The following is a 20,362-nucleotide window of genomic DNA, read 5'->3' as shown; positions in this document are numbered from 1 at the left end:
GTGGTGGTGGCTCTAGCTCAGCATAATGGCATGGTAGCCAGCGACAAGTACTACAGAGTAGTTTATGTAACTGCTCATGCAACTGCCTGAGGCTAAGTTAAAATGATGAAAGTTTTTATCATTTTTACCCATTACCATGTACAGTTAGTGGTCATGTGTACGTGAGGTGTGCTTGCTTGTGTGTATGAATAGTGCATGTGTCTCGTTTACTGAAGAAGGCTGTGGCCAAAAGCTATAGGGTAAGTGTCATTTAATTGTGCCTGTCTGAAACTTAACGTGTCTTCTTTATGGTAAGAAGCAATCTGTCTTTTCCTGCATTGTTGATATTCCTAGCTGGTGATTCCATTGATTTATTTTTCCAAGGGATCTAAAACAAGTAAATCAAATGAGTCATTGTAGAGTTTACAAGAGTGGTGCCTTATGCATTAAATAGTGGGAACTGCATAGCATATTTATTTTTAGGTGTGTCTAAGACTGTTGGTACTTTTAACCAAGAAATTGTACTGGAAAAGCTAAAATAATTAGGTACAAGTCCATTGGTGGGTGAATTCTTTCAGCCATATCTGGAAAATTGCGTACAGAGGGTAGAGATAGTATGAGCCTAGAATTAAACAGTTGAGGATGCTAACTGAACCATCTGAGTACATCTACCAAACCATTATGTACATTCCAAAAACTAATAAAAAAACAGCTCTATTCATTTTCATGGAATGAAAGACAGAAAGTGATGCTTAATGGAATGAAAGCCAGACTTAATAGAATGAAAGCCAGACTCAATGGAATGAAAGCTAGACTTAACGTATGTATCTGAAGAAAATTAAAATAAACAAATAAAACTGAGAACAGTATTACCTACTAGGGAATCAAATTGCAAAACAAAGAGCCCAGGGAAATGAATGAGGCACTTTGAACCAATTTCATTACAAGGCAGTTAAATCTTACTTCTTAAATAACATGAAGTAACGGTCAATGTTAGGGTCAGTAAAAATTAAAAAAATACATCATCTCTTTCATTCCACAATATAGTTTTGGAATATAAATCCTGTTAATGGAAAACAGATTGCCATAGATATGTGGTGCATAATTTCAACCTTTCTTCTTCCTGAGCTGATAACTGCTTCATTATGAAGGAATGCTGACCAGTATTTTAGGCAGACAAAATGGAACACACAAAGAATGTGTAGAGAAAACTCAGGTGTGGATACTCCAAGTAAAATGTCTGAGACCACAAGTGCATAACAGAACACATTATTGCTTGACATCAATACACACGACATGTGTGCATTGTACAAAAGTCCAGAACAAATTTGACTCCAAAGACAGTCCTGTGGCACAGGTGCACTGCTGACCAGAGAGTTTTTCTCATGTTGACAGGTGAAGTCACTGTTGAATAAATGTAATGCAGAGACAGCTGAAAGGATGTTATGTAGTATGTGCAGTGAGCACAAGGTATGCAGTGAATACATATGTGCAGTGTATACATATGTGAATAAATAGTGAACAGTAATTTTGGAATTATTTAAACCATGTAGTAATTAAGTGCCTGCACACTTATTTACTTGAATTATGTTTTATTTTTGTGTTAAGCTGGAGTGTCTAATATTGTTAAGTGATATTTCAGTGAATACATAACAAACCTAAAAAAAATACACCATGGGGTGTCATCAGTGTGCCCACTTGTGTTCAAAATGTTTAGATCAACACCACATACAATATTTGTTACATGTTAAGAGAGAGAGAGTGTGTGTGTGTGTGTGTGTGGGCGCGCACATGCGCGCGCGCAGGAGAGTGCATGCTTAGTTTCTTGTATATGTGCTATGCACTACTGAGTGCCTTTTCTTTGTGATGGATGTCCCATTCTGTTGCTTGCATTCTGTCCAATAAGTTCTCTACAAGCACTTATGTGTAATACATGAATCAGTACTGATGACAAAGTGATTCAAAATAACTTTACAGAGCTACCCCAGAATATTATGGAAGCTGTTATTGATGCAGGAAAGGGTCTTTATTCTGTACCCACATGCAGAGATTATTTAGCTAAAAGTGATCCAGATGAAGGAAAACTTGTGGCTACAAACATGCCAGAGAAGCCACCTTGGAGTGATTTCCAGAGGCGTGAGTACAATATTTCTCTGATGAACTGTCTCTCAAATGCATTCATTCCATTTTTATGTGCAATTCAATGAAATCTTTGGGAGGTGTTCTGGAACTCCTATACAACATACTTCAGAGAATAAATGAAAAACATAATTTATTTTTGAAATTCTATATTGGTACTGGAAATACACAGTTTAAATAGCTATTGCTTACAATATTTATTACTCTCTTTCATTCATTCATTCATAGACTATGTCCTGTAGAACTAATCTTCGGAAAAAAATTTCAAGGATGTGGAATATGTAATAGCTGCACTTTGCCATCTTTATATCCTTTTATTCAGGTAACTGTATCAAAGAAACATTCAGTGAAGAAAAGCAGTAAGTTATGAGACACAGTTGCTCACCAGTACCCTCACAGGGGAAAATATTTAGTGGTGCTGATAATTCCAAAAAAAGTAAAAGTGTTACACTTCTTAGCTTTCAGAAGACTAATAGTTCCTTCTTAGGGGAGGAGAGAAGGATAGGGTAGGGAAGGTTAAAAAGGAAGGACAGGTCACTCAGACCCCAGGTGGAGAGAAACCTTCCTGTAATGAGGACGAGGGTAGGTGATGATGAATATGTAGGCATCAGAGTGTGTTTTATACAGGTCTGGCCAACACTAAACTATCTGAGCACATGAAAGGATATAGCAGATGAGTCTGCCTTGGGGGCACCCAGTACCCAGTTGCTGAACAACAGCGTGACTCAGCAGACGTAAGAGGTTGGTACACTACATGGGCCATTTTTATTCCCCCATTCGACACCAGTTTCCTTGAACTGTGCAGATGGAAAAGTGCCCTCCTGGACTAAATCCCCCCCCCCCCATTCTCTTGCCTCTTTATATTTTTTAATATATAATTTTAACATTTTGACTCATTTTATGGCCCAATCATTAATTGCACTATTCATTTCTGTTTTCCTTATCTGTCTTTACTTCTCACACTGTCTTTATCATCTCTGGACTGATGTTTTACAGATGTATCATCTCTGACATATACACTCTGATCCATACACCTTCATCTTTGCCTGTTCTCATCCTCACTAGAGGTTAATCCCTCTCAACCTGGGATCTGACACCCAAATTTCCAGAGGGCAGACACTCAGATTGGTACCAAACATTGTATGCAGATACAGGATCAACCAAAACACCAATTTAGTTCGAGATATGTGCTGTCGGCCAGTAGAACTTGCATAAATGGTAATTAAAAGTAACACCAGAACTACAGAGGACAATAAAGGCGTATCTGTGAGTGATAGTTTTGTAGATCTGGTGTTAGTGAGTTAGTAGAGCAGGAGCTCATCATGCCAGAAACCCATGTTCAAACCACACTGATGGCAATTTGTTTTAACTGTTTACATGTGAAACTGTTAGATGGGAGAACATTTTCCTGACATGTAAAAGGACTTTCCAGAGCTTGTAGCAATTTCCTTTTGGCAGTCTGCTTCCGCCACTTTGTTAGCTGAAAGTAGCAAACCTATAGGGTACATTTGTATAGATAGAAGTGATGTTCTGTCAGACATGTGCGACTGAACAGACACTACTTGTGACGAAGCTGATAGTGCATTTGTAGTTTCACAGCATAAACCTAAACAATTGGAATAAAGAAACAATTGCATCACACATGCAGAAGTATTAATAGTCCAATATAACACTTTCACATGTAATAAAGTAAAAAAACATTTATGCTTACCCCATGCTCCATATTTCTCATGTTACTTTTAATTAATGTTTATGCCTGTTCTACTGGATGACAGCACATAGTATGAACTAAATTGGAGTTTTGGTTGATGCTCATACAACACTTAGTAATGGTCTGTGTGTCTGACATATGGAAGTTTGAAAGTGAGTGATTTGTCCTTCATTTTCAACCTTCCCTAGCCCATCCCTCTCTCCTCCCCAAGGAAAGAACTATTAGCTCCAAAAGCTAGAAAGTGTTGTCACTTTTACTTTAAGTTTGTATATGAGTAGTGCTACACATTTGGCCACAGATAAGTACTGGCCAGCAATTCTGTCTCCTAATTTGTCCTTCTAGTCATTCAGTCATAAATCTTGTATGAACCCCACTATGAAAAATATCCATCAACAATTTGTAACAAGTCGAAGTATGTATTAACGAGTGGAAGCAGCTATGAAACCACTTATGACAACTACATTACAATTTATTTTAACAGTGTTTTCTACTACTGTTTCTTTCAGTTTGGTAATACGTTCCTTGTGTGCCTTAACCAGCAAGGGTACCCATGCCCAGCGAGAAGGAGGTGCCCTATGCCCCCACCCCCCACACACACACACCCCTCCACAGCTCTCAGGGAAATCAAAAAGTATAGTGTGGTCAGGTGTTTTTCTTTCAAGAAACTGATCAAAAAGTCAGTGTTAACGTAGGTATTTGAAAGGATCGGAAGTTGATGTTTCTAATGGTTACTTACACATCACCATTCTTCTTTCAAAATATTAAAAATATTCCATTCTTTTCTTCTACTAAGGGTCAACTTGTTTGCTGCTCACCCTTGATATTACCTCTTCATTTTAATTTGTTCCAGTAAACATTTTTTGATTCTTCTACTGAATCTGAACACAATTGCCACTACATAATGTAGGAAGGTCGCAAGTAGCAGCTGAATGATTAAATGTGTTCTCTTTTGTAAATGAGGGACACTGTCCAGCACACATAGCATGCATTCCATATCAAACGGTCCCTTCCCTATAGCCTAAGTCTTCGTGGCAAACGAATTTGCTCCAGTCCTGAATCCCTGAACCATTACACCAACAACCTGAAAACAGCTTTCGCATCCCACAACTACCCTCCCGACATGGTACAGAAACAAATAACCAGAGCCACTTCCTCATCCCCTCAAACCCAGAACCTCCCACAGAAGAACCCCAAAAGTGCCCCACTTGTGACAGGATACTTTCTGGGACTGGATCAGACTCTGAATGTGGCTCTCCAGCAGGGATATGACTTCCTCAAATCCTGCCCTGAAATGAGATCCATCCGTCATGAAATCCTCCCTACTCCACCAAGAGTGTCTTTCCGCCATCCACCTAACCTTCGTAACCTCTTGGTTCATCCCTATGAAAACCCCAAACCACCTTCCCTACCCTCTGGCTCCTACCCTTGTAACCGCCCCCGGTGTAAAACCTGTCCCATGCACCCTCCCATGACCACCTACTCCAGTCCTGTAACCTGGAAGGTGTACACGATCAAAGGCAGAGCCACGTGTGAAAGCACCCATGTGATTTACCAACTGATCTGCCTACACAGTGAAGCTTTCTATGTGGGAATGACCAGCAACAAACTGTCCATTCGCATGAACGGACACAGGCAGACAGTGTTTGCTGGTAATGAGGATCACCCTGTGGCTAACCATTCCTTGGTGCACGGCCAGCACATCTTGGCACAGTGTTACACCTTCTGGGTTATCTGGATACTTCCCACTAACACCTACCTATCAGAACTCCAGAGATGGGAACGTGCCCTTCAATATATCCTCTCTTCCCGTTACCCACCAGGCTTCAACCTCCACTAATTTCAAGTTGTCGCCGCTCATACCTCACCTATCATTCAACAACGTCTTTGCCTCTGTACTTCCGCCTCGATTGATATCTCTGCCCAAACTCTTTGCCTTTACATATGAAGCATGTGCACGAATAATGCTGTATGGCACATTTTGTAGTTGTTGGGAAATTGACAAAAACTGTTAGTTCCAGAGAATTAATATGATATAATAATGTAATAGCAGATATGTATTGTTTGTGCATACAGACTGTGGAAAATACTAATTTCTGGTTTTTAAAATTGTGCTAAGCACAGATTTTTCGAAAATAAGTAAGTTTTAAAATGGAATAATGCTGTATGGCAATGGATATACAGTGTTATTCCACATCAGCCAGTGCTCTGCTGTAATTATAAGGTGTCTAGAATCCAAAAAAAGTAAGTAAGAGATTTAAAACAAGATACTAAATAATATTTATTGTAAACTGAATTGCTTGATCTTTTTAAAAAAAACAATTGTCACACTGCCGGTTTTTGTAAAACTGCCCATATTTTGGTTCCATATATTTCGTCATGTCTAATAGATCCCTTTTCTTCTTCTTATGAACTTTCAGTGTCCCGTTATAGAGCAACCGGATTTCAGAAGGCAATGGACAATTTTTTACTTGATGTTCACAACAATGCTTTACAATACAGTGTCTTTCCCATGGGCGAAGCACATTGTGGGTACGGTGCACGTTTGAACCTCAAGGATCCTCACTAGACAGCTTCAACCAAAGTGCATCGGTAATTTTCAAAGCAGGCGGCTTCTTCACAAGGAACTCGATGGATCCTATGTCCTTGAGGTCTTCCATCATCATCTTGTAAATGGTCAGTTTTGAAGGATCGACAAAGGCCTCAGCAATGACGTGCTTCCATTCTGAAGGAACCATAACTTTTGATACTTTCTTTCTTTTCTCGATGACTGCAAAATCCCTGTCATAAAGTAGGGAACTGTGACCTGAACATAAAAACCTCTGATGTATTTCTGTAAAGTAATTGCAGCTGATCAGATAGAAATAAAGTGCTAAAACTCTGCAGTTGTAGTTCTGCCCGACACAGCGGTCAGACCAAACAATCAGTTTTTGTTCCATACCTTCTTCAAGCGTATCATAATTGTGCATCACAAATTTAAGGAGACAGGAAACTATTTCGGCTGAACCTCTCCTTGTGGTGGATTCATCCCACAAATTTACAGTGATGTTTCCAGTACCAACGTCATGAATCATGAAATTATACAACGACAGCTGTCTCTGGTAGAATATCGTGGAATGAGTCAATGTACGACAAAGTAAAACCTGTTATTCCTCTTATCCATTTCCGTATTGTTTTTTAGGGCTTTGTATACTTGGTCTGCCTTTGAATGATGCAACCGCCTCTCAATTTCGATCTTGTGCAGTTCTATTTCATTTGAAGCTGCAAGTATCTGATCTAGGTGTTCCGAAACGCAGATTACAATCTGCTTGAAACACACTTTGATAGTATGACCTGCTTATTGACTTATCAGGAAACTTTTCGGTAAACAACCGATACATTCTACAGACGTTGAGATTGGAGTGCAGACTTTCTTTTGAGGATTTATTCCTGCTGTAATGGCTCATCTGCTTTGGGAAACTTGATATGTGTTGCCGAATAAGAGCCCTGTCGCCATTTGATATGGCATGTGGCCTATTGCAATGTTTCCTCTACCGTCTTTAGGAGTGGTTATTCCACCTTTTACTTTGCACTGGAGAGTCTGCATTCGTCGCTGGGTGATGGAGAATATGTCAAGCAATGTTTTTTTGACACACTTCTTTTGAGTAAACTTTGTATTTGAAAGTAGCTTGTTTCCGTGAAGTGCCGGCCGAAGTGGCCGTGCGGTTAAAGGCGCTGCAGTCTGGAACCGCATGACCGCTGTGGTCGCAGGTTCGAATCCTGCCTCGGGCATGGATGTTTGTGATGTCCTTAGGTTAGTTAGGTTTAACTAGTTCTAAGTTCTAGGGGACTAATGACCTCAGCAGTTGAGTCCCATAGTGCTCAGAGCCATTTGAACCATCTGTTTCCGTGAAGTATCGTCTGTCTTACCTCTCTTGCGCCTGGCTGGCATGCCTATTTCCATGGATTTTATTAAGTATATGGACTGCTCATCATATGTTAAGGCATGATATTCTTCGTACAGCTTTAACTTCATTTCCAGGTTTATGTCCTTGCATCCTTCTTTTGAGCACACTTCTGCATTGCATACACGATCCTGAATCATGAAAACAATCACTATTACTACCTGATATTCAACTAGATCATCAAATTTCACATTCTCTTTTAATAATATTAACATTACTCAGACTGAGTATTCTATTTTTTCACCAATGATAACTACAGAACTGTGGTTAATTTCATTCACGTTACATACTTTTACTGTAATGTTTTCAGAAGATACACATAACATGTCAGTAGAGCCATGTACTCTACAGGGCACGTTGCTGCTTTACAGGACACATATTCTTCTCTAAAGACATACACCTTTTCACAAAACCCATACAGCATTATTCCACTCACCTGTGTTGGAGGCTGTTTCGCAGGAACTACCTTTCCTTTTCGTGATTTATGTCCCAGTCCAGCATCACAAAGCCTTTTCCTCTTAATATCCTGCCAACTACCAATGTTAATTTTCCGTGCATTGTTTGCATGTTTCAAACCACTTGCGGTAACCGTCACCTTGCTGCACTCCGCCATTCTTGTAACATACAGCATTGTTCGTGCAGAGGCACGAAAACTTTGCGCTTCTTGTCGCTGTTTAGTGCTGCCCTCGGACGGTGAACATGTCAATTACAACAGCAGGCGATGCAGACTGCCGTATACACCATTATTCCACGCGAATCTACGAAATGTAAAAATGTGCCATACAGCGTTATTCGCGCACACGCTTCATATGTCTGCTTGTGTCTGTATATGTACGGATGGATATATGTGTGTGTGCGAGTGTATATCTGTCCCTTTTTCCCCCTAAGGTAAGTCTTCCCACTCCCAGGATTGGAATGACTCTTTATCCTCTCCATACCATTGTTCATGAAAATTTCATCTTTGTGAAGGAAGGATCCACATGTAACATATACAACATTCTTTGCAGAGTATCTTTTCCAAATGATTCTTACTTTTCAGCCCCTACAATTTATTGCTTCTTGCTGTGCCATTGGCCAGCCCATACAATCTACTGCTTCATGCTGTATCATGGGCATGTGTATTACTGTGTATTACATATACACTTACTTTCTACAGGATGTTACGAAAAGGTATGGCCAAACTTTCAGGAAACATTCCTCACACACAAAGAAAGAAAATATGTTATGTGGATATGTGTCCGGAAATGCTTACTTTCCATGTTAGAGCTCATTTTATTACTTGTCTTCAAATCACATTAATCATGGAATGGAAACACACAGCAACAGAATGTACCAGCATGACTTCAAACACTTTGTTACAGGAAATGTTGAAAATGTCCTCCGTTAGCGAGGATACATGCATCCACCCTCCGTTGCATGGAATCCCTGATGCGTTGATGCAGCCCTGGAGAATGGCGTATTGTATCACAGCCGTCCACAATACGAACACGAAGAGTCTCTACATTTGGTACCAGGGCTGCGTAGACAAGAGCCTTAAAATGCCCCGATAAATGAAAGTCAAGAGGGTTGAGGTCAGGAGAGCGTGGGGCCCATGGAATTGGTCCACCTCTACCAATCCATTGGTCACCGAATCTGTTGTTGAGAAGCGTACGAACACTTTGACTGAAATGTGCAGGAGCTCCATCGTGCATGAACCACATGTTCTGTCGTACTTGTAAAGGCACATGTTCTAGTAGCACAGGTAGAATATCCCGTATGAAATCATGATAACATGCTCCATTGAGCATAGGTGGAAGAACATGGGGCCCAATCAAGACATCCCCAACAATGCCTGCCCAAATGTTCACAGAAAATCTGTGTTGATGACATGATTGCACAATTGTGTGCGGATTCTCGTCAGCCCACACATGTTGATTGTGAAAATTTACAATTTGATGACGTTGGAATGAAGCCTCATCCGTAAAGAGAACATTTGCACTGAAATGAGGATGGACACATTGTTGGATGAACCATTCGCAGAAGTGTACCCGTGGATGCCAATCAGCTGCTGATAGTGCCTGCACACGCTGTACATGGTACAGAAACAACTGGTTCTCCCATAGCACTCTCCATACAGTGACGTGGTCAACGTTACCTTGTACAGCAGCAACTTCTCTGATGCTGACATTAGGGTTATCGTCAACTGCACGAAGAATTGCTTCGTCCATTGCAGGTGTCCTCGTCGTTTTAGGTCTTCCCCAGTCGCGAGTAATAGGCTGGAATGTTCCGTGCTCCCTAAGACGCCGATCAATTGCTTTGAACGTCTTCCTGTCGGGACACCTTCATTCTGGAAATCTGTCTCAATACAAACGTAGTGTGCCACGGCTATTGCCCCATGCAAATCCATACATCAAATGGGCATCTGCCAACTCCACATTTGTAAACATTGCACTGACTGCAAAACCATGTTCATGATGAACACTAACCTGTTGATGCTATGTGGACAGTGCCTTTGTGCACGGCCAGCACATCTTGGCACAGTGTTACACCATGCGGGTTATCTGGATACTTCCCACTAATACCAACCTATCAGAACTCCAGAAATGGGAACTTGCCCTTCAGTATATCATCCCTTCCGATTACCCACCAGGCCTCAACCTCCGCTAATTTCAAGTTGCCGCCGCTCACACCTCACCTGTCATTCAACAACATCTTGCCTCGACTGACACCTCTGCCCAAACTCTTTGCCTTTATGTATGTCTGCTTGTGTTTGTATATGTGCGGATGGATATGTGTGTGTGTGCGGGTGTATACCTGTCCCTTTTCCCCCCTAAGGTAAGTCTTCCCACTCCCAGGATTGGAATGACTCTTTATCCTCTCCCTTAAAACACACATCCTTTTGTCTTTCCCTCTCCTTCCCTCTTTCCTGATGAAGCAACTGTGGGCTGCAAAATCTTGAATTTTGTGTTTGTGTTTGTTAGTGTCTCTATCAACATACCATCGCTTTCATTTGGTAAGTTACATCATCTTTGCTTCTATATATCAAAGATGATAAAACTTACCAAACGAAATGTAAACAAAGATAATGAAACTTACCAAACGAAAGCGTTGGTATGTTGATAGACACACAAACAAACACAAACACACACACAAAATTCAAGCTTTTGCAACCCATGCTTGCTTCATCAGGAAAGAGAATAGGAGAGGGAAAGACAAAAGGATGTGGGTTTTAAGGGAGAGGGTAAGGAGTCATTCAATTCCCGGGAGCGGATAGACTTACCTTAGGGGGAAAAAGGGACAGATATACACTCGCACACACACACATATCCATCCGTACATATACAGACACAAGCAGACATACGAAGCGTGTGCACGAATAACGCTGTATGGCACATTTTTACATTTCGTAGATTCGCGTGGAATAATGGTGTATACGGCAGTCTGCATCGCCTGCTGTTGTAATTGACATGTTCACCGTCCGAGGGCAGCACTAAACAGCGACAAGAAGCGCAAAGTTTTCGTGCCTCTGCACGAACAATGCTGTATGTTACAAGAATGGCGGAGTGCAGCAAGGTGACGGTTACCGCAAGTGGTTTGAAACATGCAAACAATGCACGGAAAATTAACATTGGTAGTTGGCAGGATATTAAGAGGAAAAGGCTTTGTGATGCTGGACTGGGACATAAATCACGAAAAGGAAAGGTAGTTCCTGCGAAACAGCCTCCAACACAGGTGAGTGGAATAATGCTGTATGGGTTTTGTGAAAAGGTGTATGTCTTTAGAGAAGCATATGTGTCCTGTAAAGCAGCAACGTGCCCTGTAGAGTACATGGCTCTACTGACATGTTATGTGTATCTTCTGAAAACATTACAGTAAAAGTATGTAACGTGAATGAAATTAACCACAGTTCTGTAGTTATCATTGGTGAAAAAATAGAATACTCAGTCTGAGTAATGTTATATTATTAAAAGAGAATGTGAAATTTGATGATCTAGTTGAATATCAGGTAGTAATAGTGATTGTTTTCGTGATTCAGGATCGTGTATGCAATGCAGAAGTGTGCTCAAAAGAAGGATGCAAGGACATAAACCTGGAAATGAAGTTAAAGCTGTACGAAGAATATCATGCCTTAACATATGATGAGCAGTCCGTATACTTAATAAAATCCATGGAAATAGGCATGCCAGCCAGGCGCAAGAGAGGTAAGACAGACGATACTTCACGGAAACAGATGGTTCAAATGGCTCTGAGCACTATGGGACTCAACTGCTGAGGTCAATAGTCCCCTAGAACTTAGAACTAGTTAAACCTAACTAACCTAAGGACATCACAAACATCCATGCCCGAGGCAGGATACGAACCTGCGACCATAGCGGTCTTGCGGTTCCAGACTGCAGCGCCTTTAACCGCACGGCCACTTCGGCCGGCACTTCACGGAAACAAGCTACTTTCAAATACAAAGTTTACTCAAAAGAAGTGTGTCAAAAAAACATTGCTTGACATATTCTCCATCACCCAGCGACGAATGCAGACTCTCCAGTGCAAAGTAAAAGGTGGAATAACCACTCCTAAAGACGGTAGAGGAAACATTGCAATAGGCCACATGCCATATCAAATGGCGACAGGGCTCTTATTCGGCAACACATATCAAGTTTCCCAAAGCAGATGAGCCATTACAGCAGGAATAAATCCTCAAAAGAAAGTCTGCACTCCAATCTCAACGTCTGTAGAATGTATCGGTTGTTTACCGAAAAATTTCCTGATAAGTCAATAAGCAGGTCATACTATCAAAGTGTGTTTCAAGCAGATTGTAATCTGCGTTTCGGAACACCTAGATCAGATACTTGCAGCTTCAAATGAAATAGAACTGCACAAGATCGAAATTGAGAGGCAGTTGCATCATTCGAGGGCAGACCAAGCATACAAAGCCCTAAAAAACAATACGGAAATGGATAAGAGGAATAACAGGTTTTACTTTGTCGTACATTGACTCATTCCACGATATTCTACCAGAGACAGCTGTCGTTGTATAATTTCATGATTCATGACGTTGGTACTGGAAACATCACTGTAAATTTGTGGGATGAATCCACCACAAGGAGAGGTTCAGCCGAAATAGTTTCCTGTCTCCTTAAATTTGTGATGCACAATTATGATACGCTTGAAGAAGGTATGGAACAAAAACTGATTGTTTGGTCTGACCGCTGTGTCGGGCAGAACTACAACTGCAGAGTTTTAGCACTTTATTTCTATCTGATCAGCTGCAAGTACTTTACAGAAATACATCAGAGGTTTTTATGTTCGGGTCACAGTTCCCTACTTTATGACAGGGATTTTGCAGTCATCGAGAAAAGAAAGAAAGTATCAAAAGTTATGGTTCCTTCAGAATGGAAGCATGTCATTGCTGAGGCCTTTGTCGATCCTTCAAAACTGACCATTTACAAGATGATGATGGAAGACCTCAAGGACATAGGATCCATCGAGTTCCTTGTGAAGAAGCCGCCTGCTTTGAAAATTACCGATGCACTTTGGTTGAAGCTGTCTAGTGAGGATCCTTGAGGTTCAAACGTGCACCATACCCACAATGTGCTTCGCCCATGGGAAAGACACTGTATTGTAAAGCATTGTTGTGAACATCAAGTAAAAAATTGTCCATTGCCTTCTGAAATCCGGTTGCTCTATAACGGGACACTGAAAGTTCATAAGAAGAAGAAAAGGGATCTATTAGACATGACGAAATATATGGAACCAAAATATGGGCAGTTTTACAAAAACCGGCAGTGTGACAATTGTTTTTTTTAAAAAGATCAAGCAATTCAGTTTACAATAAATATTATTTAGTATCTTGTTTTAAATCTCTTACTTACTTTTTTTGGATTCTAGACACCTTATAATTACAGCAGAGCACTGGCTGATGTGGAATAACACTGTATATCCATTGCCATACAGCATTATTCCATTTTAAAACTTACTTATTTTCGAAAAATCTGTGCTTAGCACAATTTTAAAAACCAGAAATTAGTATTTTCCACAGTCTGTATGCACAAACAATACATATCTGCTATTACATTATTATATCATATTAATTCTCTGGAACTAACAGTTTTTGTCAATTTCCCAACAACTACAAAATGTGCCATACAGCATTATTCGTGCACATGCTTCATATGTAAAGGCAAAGAGTTTGGGCAGAGATATCAATCGAGGCGGAAGTACAGAGGCAAAGACGTTGTTGAATGATAGGTGAGGTATGAGCGGCGACAACTTGAAATTAGTGGAGGTTGAAGCCTGGTGGGTAACGGGAAGAGAGGATATATTGAAGGGCACGTTCCCATCTCTGGAGTTCTGATAGGTAGGTGTTAGTGGGAAGTATCCAGATAACCCAGAAGGTGTAACACTGTGCCAAGATGTGCTGGCCGTGCACCAAGGCATGGTTAGCCACAGGGTGATCCTCATTACCAGCAAACACTGTCTGCCTGTGTCCGTTCATGCGAATGGACAGTTTGTTGCTGGTCATTCCCACATAGAAAGCTTCACTGTGTAGGCAGATCAGTTGGTAAATCACATGGGTGCTTTCACACGTGGCTCTGCCTTTGATCGTGTACACCTTCCAGGTTACAGGACTGGAGTAGGTGGTCATGGGAGGGTGCATGGGACAGGTTTTACACTGGGGGCGGTTACAAGGGTAGGAGCCAGAGGGTAGGGAAGGTGGTTTGGGGTTTTCATAGGGATGAACCAAGAGGTTACGAAGGTTAGGTGGATGGCGGAAAGACACTCTTGGTGGAGTAGGGAGGATTTCATGACGGATGGATCTCATTTCAGGGCAGGATTTGAGGAAGTCATATCCCTGCTGGAGAGCCACATTCAGAGTCTGATCCAGTCCCAGAAAGTATCCTGTCACAAGTGGGGCACTTTTGGGGTTCTTCTGTGGGAGGTTCTGGGTTTGAGGGAATGAGGAAGCGGCTATGGTTATTTGTTTCTGTACCATGTCGGGAGGGTAGTTGTGGGATGCGAAAGCTGTTTTCAGGTTGTTGGTGTAATGGTTCAGGGATTCAGGACTGGAGCAGATTCATTTGCCACGAAGACCTAGGCTGTAGGGAAGGGACCGTTTAATATGGAATGGGTGGCAGCTGTCATAATGGAGGTACTGTTGCTTATTGGTGGGTTTGATGTGGACAGATGTGTGAAGCTGACCATGGGACAGATGGAGGTCAACATCAAGGAAAGTGGCATGGGACTTGGAGTAGGACCAGGTGAATCTGAAACCAAAGGAGTTGAGGTTGGAGAGGAAATTCTGGAGTTCTTCTTCACCGTGAGTCCAGATCATGAAGATGTCATCAATAAATCTGTACCAAACTTTGGGTTGGCAGGCCTGGGTAACCAAGAAAGCTTCCTCTAAGCGACCCATATATAGGTTGCCGTATGGGGGGAAATCCTGGTACCCATGGCTGTTCCCTTCAATTGTTGGCCTTCGAAAGTGAAGAAGTTGTGAGTCAGGATGAAGCTGGCTAAGGTAATGAGGAAAGATGTTTTAGGTAGGGTGGCAGGTGATCGGCGTGAAAGGAAGTGCTCCATCGCAGCGAGGCCCTGGACGTGCGGGATATTTGTGTATAAGGAAGTGACATCAATGGTTACAAGGATGGTTTCAGGGGGTAACAGACTGGGTAAGGATTCCAGGCGTTCGAGAAAGTGGTTGGTGTCTTTGATGAAGATTGGGAGACTGCATGTAATGGGTTGAAGGTGTTGATCTACGTAGGCAGAGATATGTTCTGTGGGGGCTTGGTAACCAGCTACAATGGAGCGGCTGGGATGATTGGGTTTGTGAATTTTAGGAAGTAGGTAGAAGGTAGGTGTACGGGGTGTCGGTGGGGTCAGGAGGTTGATGGAGTCAGGTGTAAGGTTTTGTAGGGGGCTTAAGTTTCTGAGGATTCATTGAAGCTCCGCCTGGACATCAGGAATGGGATTACCTTGGTGAACTTTGTATGTAGTGTTGTCTGAAAGCTGACGCAATCCCTCAGCCACATACTCCCGACGATTAAGTACCACGGTCGTGGAACCCTTTTCCGCCGGAAGAATGACGATGGATTGGTCAGCCTTCAGATCACGGATAGCCTGGGCTTCAGCTGTGGTGATGTTGGTAGTAGGATTAAGGTTTTTCAAGAATGATTGAGAGGCATGGCTGGAAGTGAGAAATTCCTGGAAGGTTTGGAGAGGGCGATTTTGAGGAAGAGGAGGTGGGTCCCACTGTGACGGAGGACGGAACTGTTCCAGACAGGGTTCAATTTGGATAGTGTCTTGGGGATTTGGATCATTAGGAGTAGGATTAGGATTATTTTTCTTCGTGGCAAAGTGATATTTCCAGCAGAGAGTACGAATGTAGGACAGTAAATCTTTGATGACTTTGACAACTTCAACAACATCTTTGCCTCTGTACTTCCGTCGCGACTGACATCTCTGCCCAAACTCTTTGCCTTTACATATGTCTGGTTGTGTCTGTATATGTGCGAATGGATATGTGTGTGTGTGCGAGTGTATACCTGTCCCTTTTTCCCCCTAATGTAAGTCTTTCCGCTCCCATGATTGGAATGACTCCTTACCCTCTCTCTTAAAACCCACATCCTTTCGTCATTCCCTCTCCCTACCTCTTTCCTGATGAAGCAACTGTGGGTTGCGAAAGCTTGAATTTTGTGTGTGTGTTTGTGTTTGTTAGTGTCTTTATCAACATACCAACGGTTTTGTTTGGTTAGTTACATCATTTTTGTTTTTAGATATAAACAGCATTGATAAGTTTTTAACATGTAGCATGTTATCTCAAATGGAGACTTATATACAAAATACAGAAGTAATTTTGTGTGTACTTTATGGAAGTCTGATATGTACTGTACTTACCCTGTATTAGATGGGGCTTTTTTTTTCAGATGTGTCATTCAGAAAATACAGGGTCATCTTATGTTTGCAGATAAAGCTTTGGCTGCTGAGGTCAATAACCTTACATTGTGTAATAGCTGAATATATGGGTTATCTTACATTAGCAGATAAATCTTCAGTAGTTGAGGTCACAGGGAGATTTCATTTGATGACTTCAGAAGGGTGGGATGGGATACACCGGCATGACTGACTGTGGAGAAAGTAATGGCGAGTGGTCAGCAAATTTCATCTTGCTGCCAACCACAGGAATGGACCTCCATAATTCTCAGTTTTGTCTGTTGCTTTATGTGCTTCATGCTGGTTTTGTTGTAATTGAAGTGGCTGTGTAATGTATTCAAACAGACTGTTAATTTGATGACTCTGCAACTGAACAAATGTTGTGAGTGCTTGCTGTCTGTTAAGTACAATGTTTAACAGGTATTCAGCAAAGTTAATGAATAGAACATTGTTGTAATGAATAGAACATTGTTGTAGCTATGGATGTAATGGTCCACAAAATGAGAACAAAAGAAAAAAATTTCTCTCCTCCAACCTGAAAAGAAAAGAACAATTAATTGCTTTTTCTGCCTTCTGAAAGAGAATAAAATTAGCAGTTACTATGATTAGTTTCTGCTGACAACTTTCTCAAAAGAAAATTTCTATTATTAGTGCAGTACTCACATACTGCATACCATAGGTTAATTGAACTGCTCCCAACTATCTCTCAATCTCATCTATGACTCAATCTGATGGTTGTCTCATTCCAATCCTCATCACAAGAAATGTCTCAGTCTCAACCTCACCAGAATGTGTGTTGTGTCTGCAGTTGTAGAAGATGGATATGAGGTTGACCTTTATACTACAAACACAAAGACATATGGTTGAAAGGGTAAAATTCACACATTTTTCTCCATACTAATATTATGAATGTGAATGTAATTCTGTCTGTTACATTTTCACAACTAAACTGATAACTGATTTCACAGATTGATATGCACTTAGCTTGAACACTAACAAAGAAAACAGATTACTTCAGATAGCATGTAGTACAAGATATTTATTGATTTGAATAATATTATGCAAAATAGGGAAATAAATTTACTCTCTACTAAAAAGATATTTACTCTTTGACTTTTGAACTTTATCACATTTATGAAAATACTTTCAGTGTTTGATATGTTCTACATAACAATATTCAATGTAGTAAATACAGTGTTTATACAATTTTCATAATGTTTAATCCATAATGATTTTTGTTAATGTGAAAGCAACTTTGTCTGTTACATTTTCACAACTAACCTGCTGAACCAATTTCGATGAAATTTGGTTTGGATATAGCTTGTAACCTGAGGAAGAACATGAGCTACTTAAGTACATAAATAAGTAAAAATCAACCTCTAATAAGATGAAGTAGGGAATGGAATATCTTTTTTACATCAATGAACATAAACCATGCTAAAAATTTACTAAATTTTATGCATAATGTACACATTGTATAATGTATTGCAACCCCTAACAGGCAAACATGTGAGTTACTAGTCACTTCAATTAAGTGATCTTTTTGGCCCAGATGCTGATGGCGGTCTTCCTAGACTTGTCATATCTTCTGCCAGATCTCAGCATACACCAACGTTAAAAGGCATTGAAAGCTACAGTTTGCTCCATTGAGGGTATGATCACTAGCAGTGCCCTCTGTCTGCATATGTAGTGCCACTTGTTGGTCTTGCAGTGAGTGATGAAGATTCCAGAGCAAGTGGAGAACCTGCTGGCAGCCTGCCTGGAGTTACAATACTCAGCTGAATTCAGAGTTGTACAATTGCAGTATCATGTGCAGTTGATGTAAATGCCTTTGATCCCACAGTCATAATGGACAAATGACAAGCATTATGATTGAAATTTTAGAAACACAACAGCAACACCACTCACATGACATGCTTCTTGCTCCATTTGGTAGAACAGTTCATTCCAATGTTTTATTCTGTTTTTGTGATTTATTTAATTTTCCATAGGTTGCTTCCAGTAGCACTTTGCATACCATTGACAGTTTATTCACATGATGCTCCATCTCTTTTTGTTTAATTACAAAGTTGTTTAGCAATGAAGACTTCATTAACATTGAATGATTTTGCTTTGTCATTGAGGCTGGATAAACAGTTTCTCTTCTCTGTTACAAGCTCTGCGCTCTTCAATCTTCTTCAAACTTTTGTGTGTCTGACTCTAACTATTCTTTGAATTTTTGAGCTGCATATTTTCCCTGCTTATTTTGCTTAACTTTCTGCAATGGTAAGTTGACTTGTTATTCACAACTTCCAGGCCTTTCTTGGAAGATTACAACCCTGCTGAGAATGACTCGATTTTCCTTTTCCACTCAAATTCTCTAAAATGCACACCTCCATCGTATCTCATGACATACCCTAGATAGCTTTCTTGTTCATTTTCTGTCTTCTCTGAATTAGGATGTTGACATCGCACGTAGAACCTATTATGCACAAGTGTTTTATTCCTGGCTTCTTACCTAATCACAGCTCGAAAAGCTGTGATGATTTTGCAGTTTGATTTAGAATGCATATATTTCTTCTTTTGAAAATATTCATTAAAATGTCCACAGACATTTGCTGATATCAATTCATCTGTCTTTATTGTCTTCTTTCTTGGAACAAATGACAAACAATATAATACAATTGAATGGATAAAAAAAATCTACTCGCTAAGCAGTGGCAGGAGAAAATACGTACAAAAGTTAAGGAAATGCATAAGCTTTCTGAGCCAGTGTCTCCTTCTTTGACAGAAGTGTGGAATGTGAAGGAAGAGGGATGAGTAAAAAGAACTGACAGTGTTTAGGAAATGGGGAGAGTTACGGAAAAGTCACCCAGAACACTGGGTCAGGAAAGACTTCCCAGATGGGATGAGGAGGAAGGACAAGTTAGCAAATGGGGAGAGCTACAGAAAAGTCAATCAGAATTCCAGGACAGAAGAGATGTACCAGACAGGACAAGAAGGAAAATCTTTCCTTTTCATCCTGTCCAGTAAGTCTTCCCTGAACCTGTATTCTGGGCAACTTTTCCTTAACCCTCCCCATTTTCTAAACCTGGTCAGTTCATTTCCTTCATCCCTCTTCTTTTCCATTCAAACCTTCTGCCAAACAAGGAGGCACTGGCTCTGAAAGCCTGGACATTTCCTTAACTTTTATGTGTTTCCTCCTGCTGCCACTTGGTGAGTTTTGTTATCTATCTGATTATATTATATTTTCAAAATCAAAAAAACAAAAAGAAAATGTATTTTGTCATAAATACATGACTCACAAAATTATTTTTTCAGAGGAATACTTATGCCAAACTCCCTTTCCATATTTTTTTGAGACAGTGTTTATCCCAATGTCCTCATCTTCCATGATACAAATGCAATAATGAAGTCTCTTGAATGGTGTTTACTTCCACAATTTCAAAATTTAGAACATCTATAAAATAATCTGTATAGTTGGTTACAAGTCTTGTAGCTCCATTATCAACCTAGCATATTAATGTATCAACTGAATAGACCTCTTCACATACAGACATCAGCATAGCATGAGCATCATCTCAGCTACCATTACTCCTGGTTAAACTGTTCATTGGTTTTAATCAGAAATCCACTTTTTGCAATCCTTCACCTAACAGCCCTTTTATTTTACAGTTGTTATGAAGATCACTTTTTCTTCACTCCATCA

At 40.5% G+C, this 20,362-nt stretch overlaps 1 protein-coding gene across 1 annotated transcript in view; it reads left to right on the top strand.

Annotated features, from left to right (window-relative positions):
- LOC126235269 (DNA (cytosine-5)-methyltransferase 3B-like) overlaps positions 1–20,362 on the top strand; it is a 254,765-nt gene that overhangs the window by 63,029 nt on the left and 171,374 nt on the right. The window contains exon 6 of the mRNA XM_049944001.1: positions 1,957–2,115. Coding sequence (XP_049799958.1) covers positions 1,957–2,115 — 159 coding nt within the window. The remainder of the gene's footprint in view (positions 1–1,956; positions 2,116–20,362) is intronic.

The sequence above is a fragment of the Schistocerca nitens genome, chromosome 1 (assembly GCF_023898315.1).
Source record: "Schistocerca nitens isolate TAMUIC-IGC-003100 chromosome 1, iqSchNite1.1, whole genome shotgun sequence".
NCBI classification, from domain to species: domain Eukaryota; kingdom Metazoa; phylum Arthropoda; class Insecta; order Orthoptera; family Acrididae; genus Schistocerca; species Schistocerca nitens.
This window is presented reverse-complemented; position numbering and strand designations above follow the sequence as displayed.